At 48.3% G+C, this 18,623-nt stretch overlaps 1 protein-coding gene and 1 long non-coding RNA gene across 2 annotated transcripts in view; one reads left to right on the forward strand and one right to left on the reverse strand.

Annotated features, from left to right (window-relative positions):
• The window catches only part of LMCD1 (LIM and cysteine rich domains 1), a 57,740-nt gene extending 51,837 nt beyond the window's left edge, over positions 1-5,903 (reverse strand). The window contains exon 1 of the mRNA XM_081245061.1: positions 5,735-5,903. Coding sequence (XP_081101187.1) covers positions 5,735-5,776 — 42 coding nt within the window. The 5' untranslated portion in view covers positions 5,777-5,903. The remainder of the gene's footprint in view (positions 1-5,734) is intronic.
• A 387-nt stretch (positions 5,904-6,290) lies between these two features.
• The window catches only part of LOC308623786, a 99,098-nt gene continuing 86,765 nt past the window's right edge, over positions 6,291-18,623 (forward strand). The window contains exon 1 of the long non-coding RNA XR_014016884.1: positions 6,291-6,405. This is a non-coding gene — a long non-coding RNA (uncharacterized lncRNA). The remainder of the gene's footprint in view (positions 6,406-18,623) is intronic.

Raw genomic sequence — 18,623 nt, forward strand, 5'->3', positions numbered from 1 at the left:
GCTTCTGATGAAAGCCTTCTGGTTTCTTCCTGTAGTGGAAAGAGCTTCAGTTTTGGAATCAGAGAAGACCGGGTATGAGTTCTTAACGTGTCATCATATGATCTTAGGCAAGTCATTTAAACACTTAGCGTTAATTTACTCATGTGTAAAAAGGATATTAATATTTTTGCACAGTAGTCCTAAAGGCTAAGAGAGATAGGATGTGAGAAAACCTCAAGCATCCTGAATGTACTCAAAAGACATCTTTCCTTCCTTTCTTGTGCCTTTCCCCAAACTTGTCCATCCTAACAGAGAACAGATGAGTCTTCCTGCAGATCCTTAGGGGACAAGAGTCCAAATGGATGATGAAAGTAAGACCACATCCTTTCTGAGAAAACATGTAAACACTTCTCATAAAAAAGAGCAGACAGTGAGCAACTGGATTTCCACATCAAATATTTAGGCTTAGGTACCAAATACAAGTTTCTGCCGCTAAAAGAGTCTTGGTCCACACAGGAGACCTGACTTCTTGTTTCACTCTTTCTAGAAAAGCTATCTAGATAGCATTTCTGGAGCATCTGCAGATCTGTGCCATGGATATGTGCTCAGCTCCCAGAATGGGTTCAGGATAGCCAGCCCCAATGTTGCATGTGAAGTTAAGGAAATGGTTCGATCTTGAGGGTCTCCTGTACAAGTAGCTGGTGGCCCTGCACCTGGTGAAGTCACGGCAGCTGCCAGCCAAATCCTCTTCCTGTTAGCAAATGAAAGGGAAGAGGGGGATATTTCCAAACAAAGCCACTTAGAGAGCAGCAGCTGTCTCTTCTTTCTGGAGGTCCCGAAAAGCTGTTCCCCAATTCTGCTTTCAGTGGAACTGAGTTTTAGTCCTGTTTTCCCATAATCATGTGTTCTTTGGGAGACAGTATGGTATCCAGGAAAGGTCAGTGGACTGCAGGGGGAACGAAGTCCAGTTCTCATTCAAGGTTGGCCACTTCCTAGGGAAAGTGACCTATCCAAAGTCGCCGGTAAGTGCTTGCAGTTACTGTAATGACTCGACCCCCCACACCCCCAGCCAGAAAACTTTTCTTATGATACATATTTAAATGGTGTTGGATGAACACTGGGGAGATAAGAACTCCCAGGGTCTGTGCTTATCAGGACAGATTTCCACTTTATTATACAGACACTGTTTTGAATGTGCAAGTTGGAAGGAAACATTCTCCTTGCCAAAGTCAAATGGAATACCTCTTGTGGAGCCCAGTTGACCCTAGTGGGTGGGTTACAGGAGGAACTATTCCCTGACTTCTCTGCTCCTGACTTACCCTCACTGGAAGTAGCAGGAGCAGGGGTGGGAAAGGAAGATGCACATGTGAGTCTGTGCACCTGTCCCTCCTTCCTGGTCCCCAGGCTTTTGCTGAATCTAGCCCATTCTTTTTCTCCCTCGTCACCTTTAGTCAGTTAACGTGGAGAGGAGATCAAACTACGGGAAGATCCGTAAGGGATACCATGGGATCCAGAGGGGAATACCAAAGTCATTTTTCCCCTGTCCTGCCTGTAGAACTGTTGGTAAGCCCTGGGCCGGGAGAAGGCCTTGGAGCTGAGATGGCTTAGAATAAAGCCGAGAGATGATCTGCGAGGTACCTTTCCCTGCCTTCCACCACCTCAAGGGGGTGGATGCATTGGTGAAAGTCAACTGTTAACTGCAACCCCATATATTCGGACGTGTCTGCACAACATGACAAGCATCTGCAACTTACAAGCAGTGGCTTCAGCATCTGTTTGGGGAGATCTTTAAGAAGGACTTGGATAATTTCTCTCTTTCTTTCTTCCCTTCCTTCCTTCCTTCCTTCCTTTCTTTCCTTCTTTCTCTTTCTTTCTTCCTCTCTCTCTTTCTTTCTTTCTCTTTCTTTCTTTTTCTTTTTTTAAATATGGCTCTCTTTGGGCCAAGTTACTTATACACCTATGGGCATGTGTCCAATGGCTTGGCTATTAAACTCTTTAAGTGACAGCTTAATATATTTCTAAGATGGAGGGAGCCAAGGACAATTCTCGAGGAGCCGTGTTGATGTTGGATCGGTTTGCCCAGGCAGTGCGCCAGCAGTTTTGCACGCGGCAGGAACTGGAGGTGAAAGCAGGAAGGGCTGAGTACGGAGGGGAGGGCAGAGCTGGAGGACAGGAAAGCCAAGAGGGACGTGATGTGGAGAAGGGTGGAGGGAGACGCCCCGCTGAACCTGGCAGTGCACTAGGACGAACCATTCTTTCACGCTCCTCCGACATGGTGCTGAGGGGTGAAAAATAGAACCCTCCGGAGCCGGTCCACTGGCAGACTCAGAGTCAGCAGTGAACATGCTCTCTGATCTTTTTTGTTCTAGTCCTTTCCAAACTCCTGCAAATGGCTCTTTGGCAGCCAAGGGGCCTGTATTCTTACAGAGCCTAATGGGCCCTGGCCCACCTTCTTAGCAATCTCACAGAAGGGGCTTGACCTCTCTGGGTCTCAGTTTCCTAATCTATAAAGTAAAAAGAGCTCTGTGTCTGCTTCCAGGCCTACCATTCCAGCACTCCAGAGTGAAATGCTCAGTGACTGATGACCTCTGTTGTGTAAGCAGATTTTGTATCTGTTGGGCTAGAATGAAGACAAGGTCATTGGTCATTGTTCTAGGTTATCAAGGCTGAGCAGCTGGCTTTCACTCAGCCGAATGAAAATTAGTTACTCGTCAGATGGGCCAGTCAGCTGAAGAAAAAAAAACAGGTCCTTCATCCACCAAAAGACTCCTTTCAGCAATCACACATCCACTGAAATACACAACCACCACTGCCAATAACAATGGCTAAACCTATTTGCGCTCATGTGCTGAGCCCTTTGTACGCATCAGCTCATTTCATGATCACGGACCCCTTGGGAGGGAGATGCTTTTAGTGTCTCCCAATTTTCAGATGAGGACGCAGACTCAGAAGTAAATCAGCTTGCCCAAGAGCACACAGCTAGTAAGTGGTGGAGCTGGGATTTGAACCCAGATCTGGTTACAAGAATACTAACCACTTAATAAACAAGAGAAGAGCACATCCACAGTGGTGGTTGATTCCACCAAGAGAAATGGCATTTGGCCTTCCAGGCTTTTTGTTACCAGAGCATGGTGGCTAGTTCCTGATTCTCAGGGAAACTCTCCATGCTAGGAAACCTCTTTCCCAGTTGAAAAACAAGTCGTGACTCAAGAGCCGCCAATGAGAGCATTCGACTCAGTACAGATGAGAGGATGTAGGCAACTATTTCTACACCCTGCCACGAACTATGGATGTGACCCACGGCCAGTCCCCCTGTCTGCTTGGGATTGGATAGATGGTCTCAAAGCCTACTCCAGGTTTGGGATTTTATGTTCTCTTTCTTGAAGACTTTTTTTTCTGACTTTCCAGCTGCTAGGGATTCCCTGCAGCGCCCATCCCTTTGGGGGCAGGGCAGTGGAGTCAGCTTGTAGCCCATTTGAAATCATTTCTCATTTTGTAAATAGGTCCCTTGAAGCTCTAAGGGGCTATGAAATTGTTTCAAAATGCCTAAGTGTGATTATGCCTCCCGAAGCCAAATGTTAGAAAACCCCCCACTGTTGCAGCTTTTGAAAGTAAATTATGCAATAAAAGTTTTGCAGCATGCTGTTGATGTGACCCAGTGTTTAATCACCGCTGTACAGCTCAGCAAGTCCAAGCTTATACAAAAGCAAGTGGAGCTTTCCCCCCATTCCCTTCCCTTCCCTTGACTTTCTGAGTTGATGACATGCGTTAATCAACCAAGTGGTGATCCTCCTCTGACTGTCAGAGTCCCAAAGGGTAAAAAATATCCACCCTTTCATCTCTACCCACCACATTCTTTCGCTAAGCCTGTAATTGGATCTAAATGGAAAATAAACGCTTTGCAGGCCAAGGAAGTTGGCACTAGAGGGTGACAGGTCGGAGACTGTGTTCCACCTCTAATCCGGATAATCACACGCTCCCATGCAAAGGAAAGTAAAAGCAAGCCTTCCTCCGAGTGGTGGCCGGGGCTTGTGCTGAGGAGGGGTGTTCCGTGTATCCTGTTTCCCTTCACCCACTAACCGTCCACTAGCTTGTAGTAAAACCACCCCGAACCATCTGATTTTCCAGTGGCCAGTGGGACGCTGCCCCTTTAGCTCTGAACTCTTTTACCTTGGCTGAATTTGGGGAGGCAGTTCAGACACACAAATATCCCGGTTGCCGCCACAAGTTAGAAAACAATAACGCACAAATTGTACCGTCCGAGAACACCATGGTCTTAGCCCGTTCACTTGTAGTTGATTGAGTCCTGCTGTGCATGGCGTGCTGCGTCAGGACAGAGATGAGCGAGAAAGGTTTGTCCTGCAGGAGTTTAGAAAGGTGGGTAGAGGAGTGAGAGCAGTGTGTGCCTGACTCACTAGTGGTAGAAATTACCGGGTATCTCACCAAGGTCTAACATGCTGTGAGAATTCCATAGGAGGAGAGATGACTGGATTCTGCAGATAGTCTGGCAAATGCAATGGGGGCAGGTGCATTCCAGAGAGATGCCCTGGTGAAGTCTGCCCTGGTGTACACATTCAGAAGGGTCTGGTGCACTCTGTGTATGCGAGTCTGGGGCAGGCCAGCCATGCAGTGGCGTAGCTGTAAAAATCAGATGCGTGAATCCTGCACCTCTAAGTGGCTGGCTTGCATTTTGATTCTGACATAGTTGTTTTTTTTTTTTCCCCTCTCATTTTACCCCGGCACCCCCCACCCCCGCCCCCACCCCGTGCCTCTGGTAATGGCAAATGTCTAAAGAGGACTTTGCCCTGCAAGACCAAGTTCTCTTTGGGAGATGACCCTACAGGGTACCATAGCTGTTACTGCTTCTGTGAGGGAGGTGGGACCTATCATCCCCCCATGGGAAACAAGGGAACTGAGGCTCAGAAAAGGGACTCTGTCATTGTGATGCAGCTAAAAAGTGGCAGGGCTGGGGTTTCGATGCCTAAGGTTTTCCTTAGGCTCTGCTGCCTGCTGGGAGCAACTCTTTGTGACGCTGGACCTCAGTTTCTCCACTGGTCTAGGCTGTCTCTCGGCTTCCTTCCAGCTCCCAGGTCCTCTAAGCCTCCGGCCTGTGCCCCCTCCCAACTGCCTGCAGGTACGTAAGGCGGTGGTTGGGGCTAGGGCACAGCTGCAGGCCCCTCAGGCAGTAATTCACCCATGACCTTCTGGGCTCCCGGCCAGCCCTTCTTGAAAGGGAAACGTGCAGACCCTGGGGACAGAAATTAGTTCCCCTGTGCTGGAATTGCTGCCACTGCCAATATTACCAACTAAAGAAACTGGTTTCTGTGTGTGTGTGTGTGAGTCTGAAAAACACAAAACGCTAGGATGACAGCAAAAAGGGAGATTCCTTGTGAGTAAATATAACCCCCTCCCCAAACCTTCACCTCAATCACAGGAGGGGGAAGTTATGGTCTTTCCCCCACTACAGACCAGAGAATTACCATTTCAGAAAAAGTTTTACCTTATTTAAATTTTAATTAGCAGCATCAGAGAACTAAGATCCTTGGCAAAAACTTTACACGACGGCCTTTAAGAGTAAAATTTGGGGTGTGTGCCTGTTAGCTCAAACACTATTCCCAGCTATTCTATTTTCTGTTAAGTCTCGGAATTTAATGAATTTCCTTCTCCTTACTTCTAGGTAAGCCGCCTCAAACACAGAGGAGAGGGAAACGGGGAAAGAAAGAATCTGGGTAAGTACAGACAGATCGCAGCTCACCTTCTGAACTCCTGGGTTGAGGTCCTTGGCCACCTTTGCCATCCTCTTCTGGGGTGGACAAACAGCGCCTGGCTTCTCAGGCGGAGGCGCGAGGGCGCGCAGCGCGGACAGCGGTGGCTGAATGGCCAGGATCGCTAGCCCAGGGCGAGCTCTGCTCGCAGCCCGGCGCGGCGGGGCCCTTTAATTGGAGAGCGGGACTCCCTCTAAAACCTCGCCAGCCAATCGGCGCGGGCGCTCGCGCTTGGCCAGCCAATCCCAGCGCGCGGCTCCCCCCTCCCTTCGGTTGGTCTGGGCCCGGCCGGGAGGCTGCAGCTGAGTGAGCGCTGCCCTTACGTCAGTGCGGCCGCGGCCCCTGCCTGCCCGGGCGGCGCACATCTGTCCCTGAGCGGCAGGAATCCGTCCCCACGCCCTTCTCCTTTAAAGGACAATGGGCAGAGGGTGGGGCGGGCCGCCGGGCCCCGCGATCCATTCAGGTCAAAAGGGAGAGTGATCAAACAGGAAGGCTCGGGTATTTTTAGTGAGCTGGGTCCAAAAATAAATGCTGAGCTGTGTTCCCCTGCCCACTCTTTCTGCCTTGTGGTAGAGGGGTGGGCAGGTTGTATGCAGCAGCTTTGACTAAGCTGGCTAGCTTTTCCCAAACCTGGGCAAGTTTTCCAATCATCGGAGAGGAGGTGAGATTGCAGTGAGTTGTGATTTGTGTTTTAAACTTAATGTTTGTAAAGTATTAATCTGCCTTTTATAACTTGCTTTCGTGTCAGTCCTCTCCATTCAGGGAGGAAGAGAACACTGTCCTGATTTTATAAGTGGCAGCATATACATCTTCACTCCTGTAGTCATATTTTCTCATTGTTATCTAGTAATTATCTCAGGTATTGCTATTGCTACCATGATAATGATGATGATTGTCACTCCCATTTAACGGATGAGGGAATAGGATCAGAGAGGGTCACTGGGACAAAGGCGAACTCTTCAGCAAGGCTTTAACCTGAGAGAGGGAGCGTGAGAGATCATCTGGGGAGAAGGGACACAGGATAACAAGCCATAAACTAGGAAATTCATATTTTTTGAGATTAATTGAGTCATGCAGGTCTGGACAAGCAACATTCCATCTGTGGATTTCTCACATCCTTGGGAGGAAGTCTCTTGCAACATCTAACATCACAAGTCCTAGAAGACAAAATCGGCCAGGTCTCACTGTGTCATGCTGTCTGCCTATAATCCATAGCTATTAAGCCAGTTCCACAGACCTGGGTTCCCAGAGCCATTTTCCCAGCCTAGACAGAGGATTAAACACAGCCCCTTTTCACCTTTTTCCCAGACAGGAGAGTACTCTGTCATGAGGTTTTCTTCCTGTAACCCACATTGGCAGTGCCCCCCTGCTGGAAACCAGGGCTCAAGTGGGCTAAAATAAAACCCGGCTGCAAGAAGAATGCAGGGTGGTTTCAAAGTACGTCGTGTGGGACTGATGTAAGGGGACAGGGAAGCTGCAGCACATTCTAGGGCTTTTTCTCTTACTGGAGATGCTTTCCTTCTTAAAGCCTCCTCCAGTTTGGTTCTTAACACATCATCATCCTCAGCAGTCCCGAATCTTGACCCATGATCCCAAGCTGTGGTTCTTTTTTCACATTCCTGGAAAGGGCTTTCTATCTGTGACTCCTTTTTTCCAAGACGCGGGATGATCTTTTTCTCCTTTCATGGATTTCTGCTCTGGTCAGTGTTTGTCTCGCTTGCTCCCACCTGTAGCCCCGACACCTAGCCCATGATTGATGCTCAGAACACATCTGGGGAATGAATGGAGGTTGCGTTCTGGCTTTGAACCAGCAGTGAGCTGGCAAGGTGGGACTGGGAGAGATGGCTCAGTGCCACCCCTGGTCTGGTTTGTCCAAACTTCCTAGGTGGGCTGCATGATTAAACCAGGGTGTAAATTAACAGTGGCTGACGGAAGCCTGGACTGGGAGAGGTTTCCACGTGAATAGCCCTTTCAGTAGCAAATCCTAGAAACAATGGTGTTGAACTGGGATGTCCTGCCAGAAGCCTTTAGACTTCAGAGCTGTGGGAACAGAAGCCAGGAGAATAACAAAGGCAAGCTTTATCCCTTGCAAACTAGGCAGAAGCCTACCCAGTGAAGTCATTTCCCACTCTCTTCCCAGCCACCCTCCCTGCCCCATTTTGAGAAATTATTGTTCCATGGAATAATTTGACTTTTATGAACTGTAACACTGTTTAGCTCCAAACAAGACAGTCTTCCCCTCTTCTTATTTTTACCCTTGGCTACAGTTTCAGTTAAGGAAGCAGGTATTGTGGCTCTTTCTCAGAATATGAGTATCAGAAGCTACTGCTTGGGGGCTTCCCTGGTGGCGCAGTGGTTAAGAATCCGCCTGCCAATGCAGGGGACACAGGTCCAAGCCCTGGTCCGGGAAGATCCCACATGCCACGGAGCACTTGAGCCCTTGTGCCACAACTGCTAAGCCTGTGCTCTGGAGCCCGCGAGCCACAACGCTGAAGCCCGTGCACCTAGAGCCCGTGCTCCACAACAAGAGAGGCCACCGCAGTGAGAGGCATGTGCACCGCAGCGAAGAGTGGCCCCTGCTCGCCACAACTAGAGAAAGCCTGCACGCAGCAATGAAGATCCAACGCAGCCAAAAATAAATAAATAAATAAATTAAAAAAAAAAAAAAAAGAAGCAGCAGCTACTGTTTAGATGGCCTTGTCTCTCCTTTCTGGAAAAGAACCTGTCGTAGGCAGAAAGCTGCTCCCTGCTTCCTGTACTGCTTAGTCTGTCCTCAGCTGAGGGTGCTGACTCTGACTCTTTAAATCCTACTCTCAAGCCAAATGTTCCAGGGGACCTATAGTCAGAGTTTTGACTGGGCACCTGGACAGTCTTATAATCCGGACGGTTCTGGAAAATGGAGGCAATAGGGCTCATTATATCTCAGCCTCACTCCATCTCTGGGGTCCTTTTGCTTCTCTTTGGGAGAAAATGGGGTGTCTTTTCCAGGTTGGAACAGCAAAGAGATCTGATTTCCCCAAGGTTCATTGCTTGGTGGTGCTGGGGCTTATTAGAAGCTTCATTCATCCATCAAGTAGTTTTGGGGGCACCTGCCTTAAGCCAAGCCCTGTTGTAGGTGCTGGGGACACCCAGGTAAATAAAAGAATCCTTCCCCTTCAAGAATGTCTTGGTCCGATGAATATCACTGGGGCTTTTTGATTCACAAAGCTCTTATCTTACTTGACCTTCAAGACAACCGTGGTATAATTCTAATTATTCCGTAATAATTCTAATTATATCTCTGGGAGAAAATGGAGATTTGGGACAGTCAAGGGCTCCATCCAAGGTCATACTCCAGCAGGTGGCAGAGGTGAAATTCAAACTCAGGGCTTTTAGCTCCAGACTGTGTCCTCTGAGTTATCACGCTGCCTCCTATAGTGACTGTCAAGGATTGATTACAGGACAAGAGTCAGCATTAGGAACAAGGTGATGGTGTCGTTATCCTTGTCATTGGGTTTGTCCTGAGTGGGATTTTTTGACTCTGAGTTTCATGCTCTTTTCACTGTTCATTCATGCATTCAACAAACATTGAGCTGAGAACTCTAATGGGTGAGGCCCTGAGCTGTAGATATGACATAGACTGAATAAGACCGGAAAGGTTCCTGCCCTCATACAGCTTCTATTCCGGTTGGGGGAGACCGGCATGGAAAAGGTGAACAGATGATTAGACAAGGGAACTAAGAATGGCAATGAGGGCCTCAGAGGAAATAAATGGAGGAGTGAGTCACTGGATGTGTGGTCCCTTGAGATCAGGTGGTCCAGGAAGGCCTGACTGAGGAGGTGATATGTGAGATGAAACCTAAAGAGGGAGTTCGAGTCAGCATGGCGATGAGCAGAGTTGCCACAGAAAGAACATTCCAGAAGGATGGAGTCATGAGTGCTAGGACCCTAAGGTGGGCATGGGCTTGATGTGTCTGAGGGATCATAGGGTCATTACAGTTGGAGAGTAATGAGGGACAAGGAGAATTTGTGAGGGGACCTTGTGGGAACTGGATCACCTTGGATGCTGATAAGGAGTTAAAAAAAATTTTTTTAATTTATTTTATTTATTTATTTTTGGCTGCATTGGGTCTTCGTTGCTGCACGTGGGCTTTCTCTAGTTGCAGCGAGCGGGGGCTACTCTTCATTGTGGTGCACGGGCTTCTCATTGTGGTGGCTTCTCTTGTTGTGGAGCACGGGCTCTAGGCGCGAGGGCTTCAGTAGTTGTGGCACGAGGGCTCAGTAGTTGTGGCTTGCAGGCTCTAGAGTGCAGGCTCAGTAGTTGAGGCGCATGGGCTTAGTTGCTCCACGGCATGTCAGATCCTCCCGGACCAGGGCTTGAACCTGTGTCCCCTGTGTTGGCAGGTGGATTCTTAACCACTGCACCAGCAGGGAAGTCCCAAGGAATTTAAATTTTTTTCTGAGGACAGTAGGAAACTATAGATCAGTGTTCTCACTGAGATATAATGGGAGCCTCATATATCATTAAAATTTTTCTAATAGCCGCATTAAAAAAGAGTCATAAAAAGGTAAACTATATTTTATTTAACCCCATATATCTGAAATGGTGTCATATCCACTTGTGAATGATGTAAAACATTATTGAGATGTTTTATATTCTTTTTTTGTGCTACATCTTTGAAACCTGGTGTGTGTTTTATACTTACAGGGCATCTCAGCTAAGGTCAGCTACTTTGCAAATGCTTAATAGCCGTGCGTGGCCAGTGGCTACCATACTGGACAGGGTGTTATAGAGCTTTAAGTAGGGGAGTGGCAGTATCTGATTTGCTAGTTAACCCACAGCAAGGACACCCAGGAGCTTCTAATAGAAACCCAGTTGGTAACTAACAACCCCTGATTATCAGAGCATGAGGCTGAGGGGCTGGGAACCCATAACTGAGTTTCTGGCCTCGTATGTGTGTTTCAAGCATTGAGCTGGGAGGGAAAAGTGATTTCCTCAAAGTAAGAGAGCTAGAAAGAGGCCAAGCAAAACCTGGAACCCAGATCTTTTAGTTCCATGCCAATTTAGAAAATCCCCAATCATCATGGCTCACAAAGATGTTTTTACTGTTATAATGTAGCAAATGTGGTTTAGTTGTTTTAATATGCAAACATGCATGATGGCTTCTATTTGGTTATGATTTGCCTTAACATATTGTTTTCATTAAAAACACCCAACACTTAAGAGTAGGTAGATATCAATAATCCGTGAACCACATAGTATGTTTTAATGTGTTTTAATTGATATAAATATACCATGAACTACATCATATATTTTAATATGTATCAGCTTGGACCATCATTTGTACCATATATATGTGAATTGTTCACGACTTGAATTTTTTGGTTTCTTTCCTGCCATGCTTACAGTAACTTTAATTTTAGAATAACTATCTAATTTTCTCCAGATTTTTGGATGGACTGACTCCTAGATCAAGAAAGGCTTTGCCTGTAAGGCCAAAGCATCTGGATGAAAACAAAACATGATTCTTGGACCCAGCTATTCTCCTGCCTTAGAGCCTGTCTTTGACAGGGATAGTGAAACGCACAAGAAGATCTGTCCATTGCAAAGGAGCACTGGGTTACGAGCCCAGAGCCCTGCATTTGATTCTGGCTCTGCTGAAAGCGGTGTGGCTGCTGTCATCCACTAGGCCACTTGCAACTCAAATTTGTCATTAGTTACTGGGGGCACGTGATCAATTTCCTCTGAACATCAGCTTTGTGTTGCACCTGAGGGTGTGATGGAGCCATTCCCTTCTTTGCCAGGTTGACAAGGGAGTGGAAGGAGCACGAGATTGAGACCCAGAAAATCTCCATGTGTGTTTCAGCTTCATCACGGGGGTGAGCTCAGTGATTTGGGCAATATATTTAAGAGTCTCTGAGTCCTTCAAAAAAAATGAGGATAACAATATTTATTCCTCTTGCCATACAAGGCATATCCATATGTTCATCTATAACTATCTGTAGTGTCCGAATTCTAAGATGCTGTCCAATGACCCAGGTCCTTAGATAATCCCTTCCCCATGAGTGTGGGTGGTACCTCTTAACTTGCTTCTAATGAACAGAATGTGGCACAGGTGATGGGATTCCACTCCTGTGATGTTGTTGAGTCTTATGGCCAAAGTGAAGGGATTTTGCAGATGTAATTAAGGTCCCTAATAGGGAGACTATCCCGGGTGGGCCTGACCTAATCAGGTGAGCTGTTCACAGGAGGAGCCAGACGTCAGAGACCGAGGAAATCTCTACCTCAGTCCTGCTGGCCTTAAAGAAGTGAGCTGCCACGAGTTCCACGTCTGTAAGGAAGTGAATTCTGCCAACAACCACGTGGCAGGATGATAAACATTCTAAGTTGCTAAGTTCGTGGTAATTTATCACACAGTGTATTGAAAACCAACATACTATCATCCTCCTTACTCTTGGATCTGGTTGAAAGATTTACTTCTGGGCTTCCCTGGTGGCACAGTGGTTGAGAGTCCGCCTGCCGATGCAGGGGACACGGGTTTGTGCCCCGGTCCGGGAAGATCCCACATGCCGCGGAGCGGCTAGGCCCGTGAGCCATGCATGGCTGCTGAGCCTGCGCGTCCGGAGCCTGTGCTCCGCAACGGGAGAGGCCACAACAGTGAGAGGTCCGCGTACCGCCAAAAAAAAAAAGATTTACTTCTCTGCTACTTCCTGGGGAGATGTTTGGTACCTATTTTTTTTTTTTTTTTTTTGCGGTACGCGGGCCTCTCTCACTGTTGTGGCCTCTCCCGTTGCGGAGCACAGGCTCCGGATGCGCAGGCTCAGCGGCCATGGCTCACGGGCCCAGCTGCTCCGCAGCATGTGGGATCTTCCCAGACCGGGGCACGAACCCGCGTCCCCTGCATCGGCAGGCGGACTCTCAACCACTGCGCCACCAGGGAAGCCCTGGTACCTATTTTTAAAAGAAATACATCTGCTCCCCTCAATTCTTAACGCTTCCTGGGGCAGTAAGTTACATGAGTTGAGTGTGGCCTTTGCAAAGCAGCATTTACTCTTACCAACGAGAACTTTCTAGTTATGGTCCTGGAGAACTGAACCACGTCCACGTATAATTTCCATAGGTGTAGTATTTACTGCTACCTTCCGCCTATCCATCCTCGGTGTGTGTGTGCGTCTGTGTGCGTCTGTGTGCGTCTGTGTGCGTTTGTGAGCGTCTGTGTGCGTGCGCATGCGTACGTTTGTGTGCGCGCACGTGTATTTGCGTGCGTGCGCGCGCATGCGTTTATGTGCGCACGTGCGTTTGTGTGCGCGCGCGCAGCACGTGTCTGCGTGGTAGGAAGAAAGCGAACAGGTGCTCGGTGTTTTCTCTGTGCCCGTCAGCATTTTACGTGGTGAAGCCTCAAGACCGCCCCAGGTGGTGGGTATTGTTAATCCTATTTACAAATGAGTAAATGAAGCTCCGCTGTGTTATGTGAGCTGCTCAAGCCTCAGAGCTAGTTGGGATCCAAACCCAACAGGGATCCCTCAGGAGATGCCTGGCTTCGGGGTAAGGGCTCAGCCTGGACGATGGCGTAGAGACAGGACTCCCGGCAGCTGGGGATCATTTTGGATGTTCCCTGTGACCCCTCAAGATTCCCTTTTCCTGTCGCCTCCAGCTCTGGGCCTGGGAGGCTGACCCGCGTTCTCCACGCACAGCTCAGCCAGCGCAGGAGGCCCCGGTGCGAGATCAGAGGTGGGTGTCTTAAATATCCTCGCTTCTTCTCTGTTGGCCTGGGTTTCGGAGGTGGTCGTGTTCCCCCACCTGCGGCCACAGCTCCCGTCAGCCTGGGGACAGCTCTCTCCCTCTGCCCCTGCAGGCCGGGCGTGGTCCCTGCCTCCTGTGGTCGCTGGCCCCGGGATGCTTGCGCCTTCCAAGTGGGTTCATGGAACGATGCTATTTTCTCCTTCGTTGATTTGCCCTTTCGTTAAACGCCATTCAGTTACCCCTTCGAGTGTTTCCAGCTAGCCCCCTGAGCCATCCAGAAGCTAAAGTGGGCTTTAGAGAGGACCCCTTCCCTAGGTTGTGGAGATACGGGCTGCCCTGTGGTCTCTCACATTGTCTTTTTGGCTCTTGGCATGTGAGTTAGTTAAAAGAATCTGAGGCTTAGCAATTAATTAGAATAGGAAAACCAGATAGAGATGCTAGGAAAGGCAAGACAGAAACTTGGCAGCCTTCTCTTGGGCAGATCTGCCGGCTGCTGTTGAGTCTTGAGGAGAAGACTGACCGTGGAGTGACTTCGGTCAGTGATGGTGACTTGAGGTCTCTCACTCCCTTGTGCCTCGGTCCCCTGGTTTCTGAAAATGGCTTGAGGAGCGAATGCGGGGCTGTGTGTAGCAGCTGGGTCTGGGTCCCGATGGCCCTTCCAAACGTGAAGCATTCCCGTGCCAGGCCCCAGCTAACAGGGTGCTCGTCTTGAGTCTTTGAGGATGAGGCTTGCGCGTGAGACACTGGGGAACCCGGAGCAATTTGCTGAGTTGGACCCTCTTCCTAAACTGGAATCACTGTAATTTGCTGACCTGCATGGAGTTTGCAACCAAGCGGTAGCAAAATATTGATGTTTGTTGTGCTTGGCCTGGCACACTGGCGCCAGGTGTTGATATGACTCACGAAGGAGAAAGGCGGTTGAATGGGATTAAGGGGCAAACGTGCAGCTCTGAGTTCCTAGCCTGAGAATGATTGTGGTCTTGGGGGTAGGGGGGTCCTGGGTGGACTAGCTTGCAGGGGGTGGGGTGGAGGATTTACAGTGGCCTCTCCAAGGGGGAATTCCCAGCTTCAGGGGTTGTGCTCAGGATAATTGGGTCCAAGTGCCCTTTCTGAGCTCCCATCAGCACAACTCTGCCAGACTGTCCCTGAGCGATTTCACTGCATCCTCCCAACACCTTCCTGAGGCGGTGGTCTTGTCCCCCTTTTACAGTAGAGCAAACTGAGCCCTAGGGACGTTACATAATTTTCCTGAGGTCACATAGCTGGTTGCAGAGCCTGAAATTGGACTCACATGTGTCAAACTCCAAAGATGGTATGAATAAAAACTACAAAACAACAGCTAAAGCAACAGCAACCATTTCTTGGGCTGTTCTCCATGTGTCAGGCTAAGTTCATCACATTTAATTCCTACAGTGTAGGGTCTGAATCCCTAGCGTAGACATAAGAAGCATTTCAGCCCTCTGTGCCCACAACAGACACTTAAAACCTGTGGTCCAGTTGTAGGTAAACCTCAACAAGCTAATTATAGCAACTGTTTAGAATAAAATCTATTTTAGAATAACTTTCACACAGCAGATAATGGGGAAAATCAGGCCTGTTCAGCCCATCATGAAATCTCTAATGAGCGAGAGGTCGGGGGGAGCCTTGTAGCACCCCAGTTTCCCAGGAGAACTTAAGGAACAGAGAGGGGATAAAAATCAGTATAGTTAAAGCACTCATTAACATCCTTTCTCATCATCTTGTTTTCCATTCTGTCTGCCATGTTGGCATTTTAATTTTCCAAAGCCTTGTGAACCTGTGTTACCTGGTAACATCTCCTTACGGGATGTTGAAATCATGCTGTACTCTGGAAAAAAATGGTGATGGTGCTTTTATATGTTACCTTTGAGGGCAAAGTTGACATATGTGGGTTTTGTTCAGATTGAAATGTCTGAGGTCCTGTCTATGAACCTGCATTATTGGCAATTTGGAACCAGTTTTGTAGCTTGGGCTCTAGGCCAAAATTAGACTGAATTGTGAAGGAGGTGATTTCTGGTTTGATGCATTTCGTGTTTCTTGTCTTTGCTCAGTGATTATAAATTAGCTTGTCTGAGCAGCCCATTCTGACCTGCTCCCTGTGTCTTATTCTACGCTGCAGACTTATCATTCCTTTTCTGCCTTTCACAACCTACCTGTCCTCAGTACCGTGCTCTCAGGGCTCTGCTCGGTCTCCCCCTCCCTGGGTTCAACACGTACTTTGGAGAAAAGAGGAATGGTTTTGAAATCAGCATATCTGAGTTTGAACCAGTTATTAGCGATGCAGCGTGGGCAAATGAACTTCTCTCTTAGATTGTTCTAGCTGTAAGATGGAAATGATGAGCCCCACTTCAAGAGGGTCGTACCCAGCTTTAGTAAGGGAATGCACCCAATCCATTGCAAACAGTACAGTAATACGTGTAGTTGCCTTCCTCACCCAAGATTCCTGTCCCTTCTAACATCCACCCAATTCTTCCTTGTTTATCACAAATAGGTTCAGAATAACTGTTCCCCATTATTGCTTCCTCTGTCCTGAGAGAGATGAAACTGTTGCTATGGGCCGGTTCTGCAAAGATTGTTTTACTTGCATGCCTGCGGCAGATGGTGGTCGGGTGCACGCAAGGGTAACATTGTCAGATGCTTAGTGAGCATTTCCCCAGAGCCAGCAGAGGGACTGGGAGTTGGACGGGACCCCCAAGGTACCCCATCCCCACTTCTGTGGCACCCACGAGGGTGTTTCCTCCGGTGTGCTTGAATGCTTTCCGTGTCTAAGAGCTCATTCTCTGACCAGAGAGTTCCAGCAGTTTGGGACAGCGCTCACTGTTACGAGGGGCTTGGTTACCTTGGGCTGACATCTGCCGCCCAGGATGTCACCCATCTGTTCTTTCCAGCCTTTGGAATCTCTTTGGAGGGCTCTCCTTTTCTCACGTGATGGCGGTTGATCTATTAGAAAACTGTGGTCCTGTGTTCAGTTCTTCCCCTTCTCCCCTCCAGATTTTAGGTACCACTTTATCCTGCCTAAGTTACATCCCACCCTTCTATTCCACTTTGTTGGCGCTCACCCTTCCCTCCTATCTCGGTGGGCTGTGGTGCAGCCTCTAGAGGGGTAGGAGCACCAGCTTTGATATTAGAGAGATTCGGGTCAAATCCCTGCTTGGGCACCTACTGGGAGCCTCAGTTTACCTATCTGTAAAATGGAAACAATAATACCAATCTTATAGTACTGCCACGCAGGTTAAATGTGCTGATGTCTAGAAAGCATGCAGACTAGCGCCTGGCATGGAGAAGGTGTTTGATACCTGGTGGCTGTGTAATTATTTAATTATTATGCAGTTACTCTTTGCTTAGTTTCAGGTAGGTAGTCATCATGCTTCATTCACTTAAAATCTTCCCAGGGCCCCTTAAGGTTTTGCTCAGCCTGGATGTGGGGGTCCTTTCCTCCATCACAGCAGGAAAATGGCCTTAAGTAAGTGTTTCAGTTATTTCGTTACAATCACAGATTCTCAGGAGGATAGGATAGTCAAAGTACCATCCAATGGTCATTTTCAGTCTGTTAGTTTGAGGCAGGTTATCATTTAAAAACAATTTGCATCTTCTCTGGCTAACTGTGTATGTCCTGAGAGGCCCTCTGAGAATGCAGCACAACGTCCCGACGTCCGTGGGCAGAATTCCAGAGCTTCTGAAAGATGCGCGTGTCCCGTGGCTGATGAACAAGGTATGAAGACACCAAATCCCCGCGATGGAGTCCAGCAAGACCTTGCCCCTGAGCCGCCTTTCTGGAAAGACTGGATGAGTTCACCCAGAAGAAGGGGTGGGCGATTTCAGGGAAGACTCATCGTTTTCAGAAATTAGGCAGTGAAAGATCTGGGGCTTGCTTCCCCTTGGTTCTCCCAGTTGTTCTCACAGCCCAAGACAACATGGTTTGGCCATGATGTCATCTGACACAGATAGACACGCCGAGGCCAGAAGCTGTCAAGCAGATCCTGGGTTATGATGGCGTGGGGGAGGGATGTGCAGTTTGAGGGCTACATGAGTGTGGAGTGAGTAATGTTTTCCAGTCGGGTATTATCACCCGTGCCATCACTGATAGCGGGGAGGGAGAACTGAACTGCTTAAGATACCGAAAACCAACTATGTTATATGCCCCCAAAGATCCTACTTGTCCAAGTTAAAATCCTGTATTTAGTAGTCTTGTGTTTTGTCATGCTAGGAAGATATTTTCAGATCATCCGTTGAATGTAGATGATTAATTTCATTCATTCATTCATTCATTCAATCACTCAGGTCATTCAGTCATTTGGTCTGTGGTTCAGTTGGTCACGTGGTCTCATTCCATTGGTCCCTTGATTTCTCAGTCTTTCAGTCATTCGACAAACAACCATTGCACATCTCTTTCTGTACCGAAAGCTCTGCTGGGTGTGGGGCATGCGGCAGTGATAAAAAAAAAAATTCACAGGATCTACTCTCCCGGGGAAGACAGATGTTAAGCAAGCAATTACAGCAAAAGGTGATGAATGGGGATCATTGCGATAGGAAAAACATGGGCCCTGAGGCGAAGGAAGATCAGTTTGGCTGGATATTACAGTTCTCTATTACCTAAAACATCAGATTCCAGGGGCTTAACTTCCAGGGTGTCTAAATAAGTGACTGCAGACAGTCCTCCATTAGAAAGAATTAGAGCTCACATTTATGAAACTCTTGGTATGGGGCCAGGTACTGAGCGAAGTCCTTTACAAAGATGGTCATACTTAATCCTCCCAATAACTCTTGAGTTAGGGACTCCAAGTATCCCCATTTCACAGATGAGGAAGCTGAGGCTCAAAGAGGATTAGCAACTTGTCTGTAGTTGCACAGAGTGAAGTGACAGCCAGGATTGAACCTTGTTGTGTCTGCTCCCAGAGCTCGTGGTGATAACCATAGATGCTTTTTTCCTCCCAGGACCTGGGAAGCCTGTTACAAAGGCACAGAGAACTCAAGGCAAAGAGAGCCTCTGGGGCTTCCCTGGTGGCGCAGTGGTTGAGAGTCCGCCTGCCGATGCAGGGGACGCGGGTTCGTGCCCCGGTCTGGGAAGATCCCACATGCCACGGAGCGGCTGGGCCCGTGGGCCATGGCTGCTGAGCCTGCGCGTCTGGAGCCTGTGC

This window comes from Mesoplodon bidens (genome assembly GCF_964165515.1).
Source record: "Mesoplodon bidens genome assembly, chromosome: 10".
Classification (NCBI taxonomy): Eukaryota; Metazoa; Chordata; class Mammalia; order Artiodactyla; family Ziphiidae; genus Mesoplodon; species Mesoplodon bidens.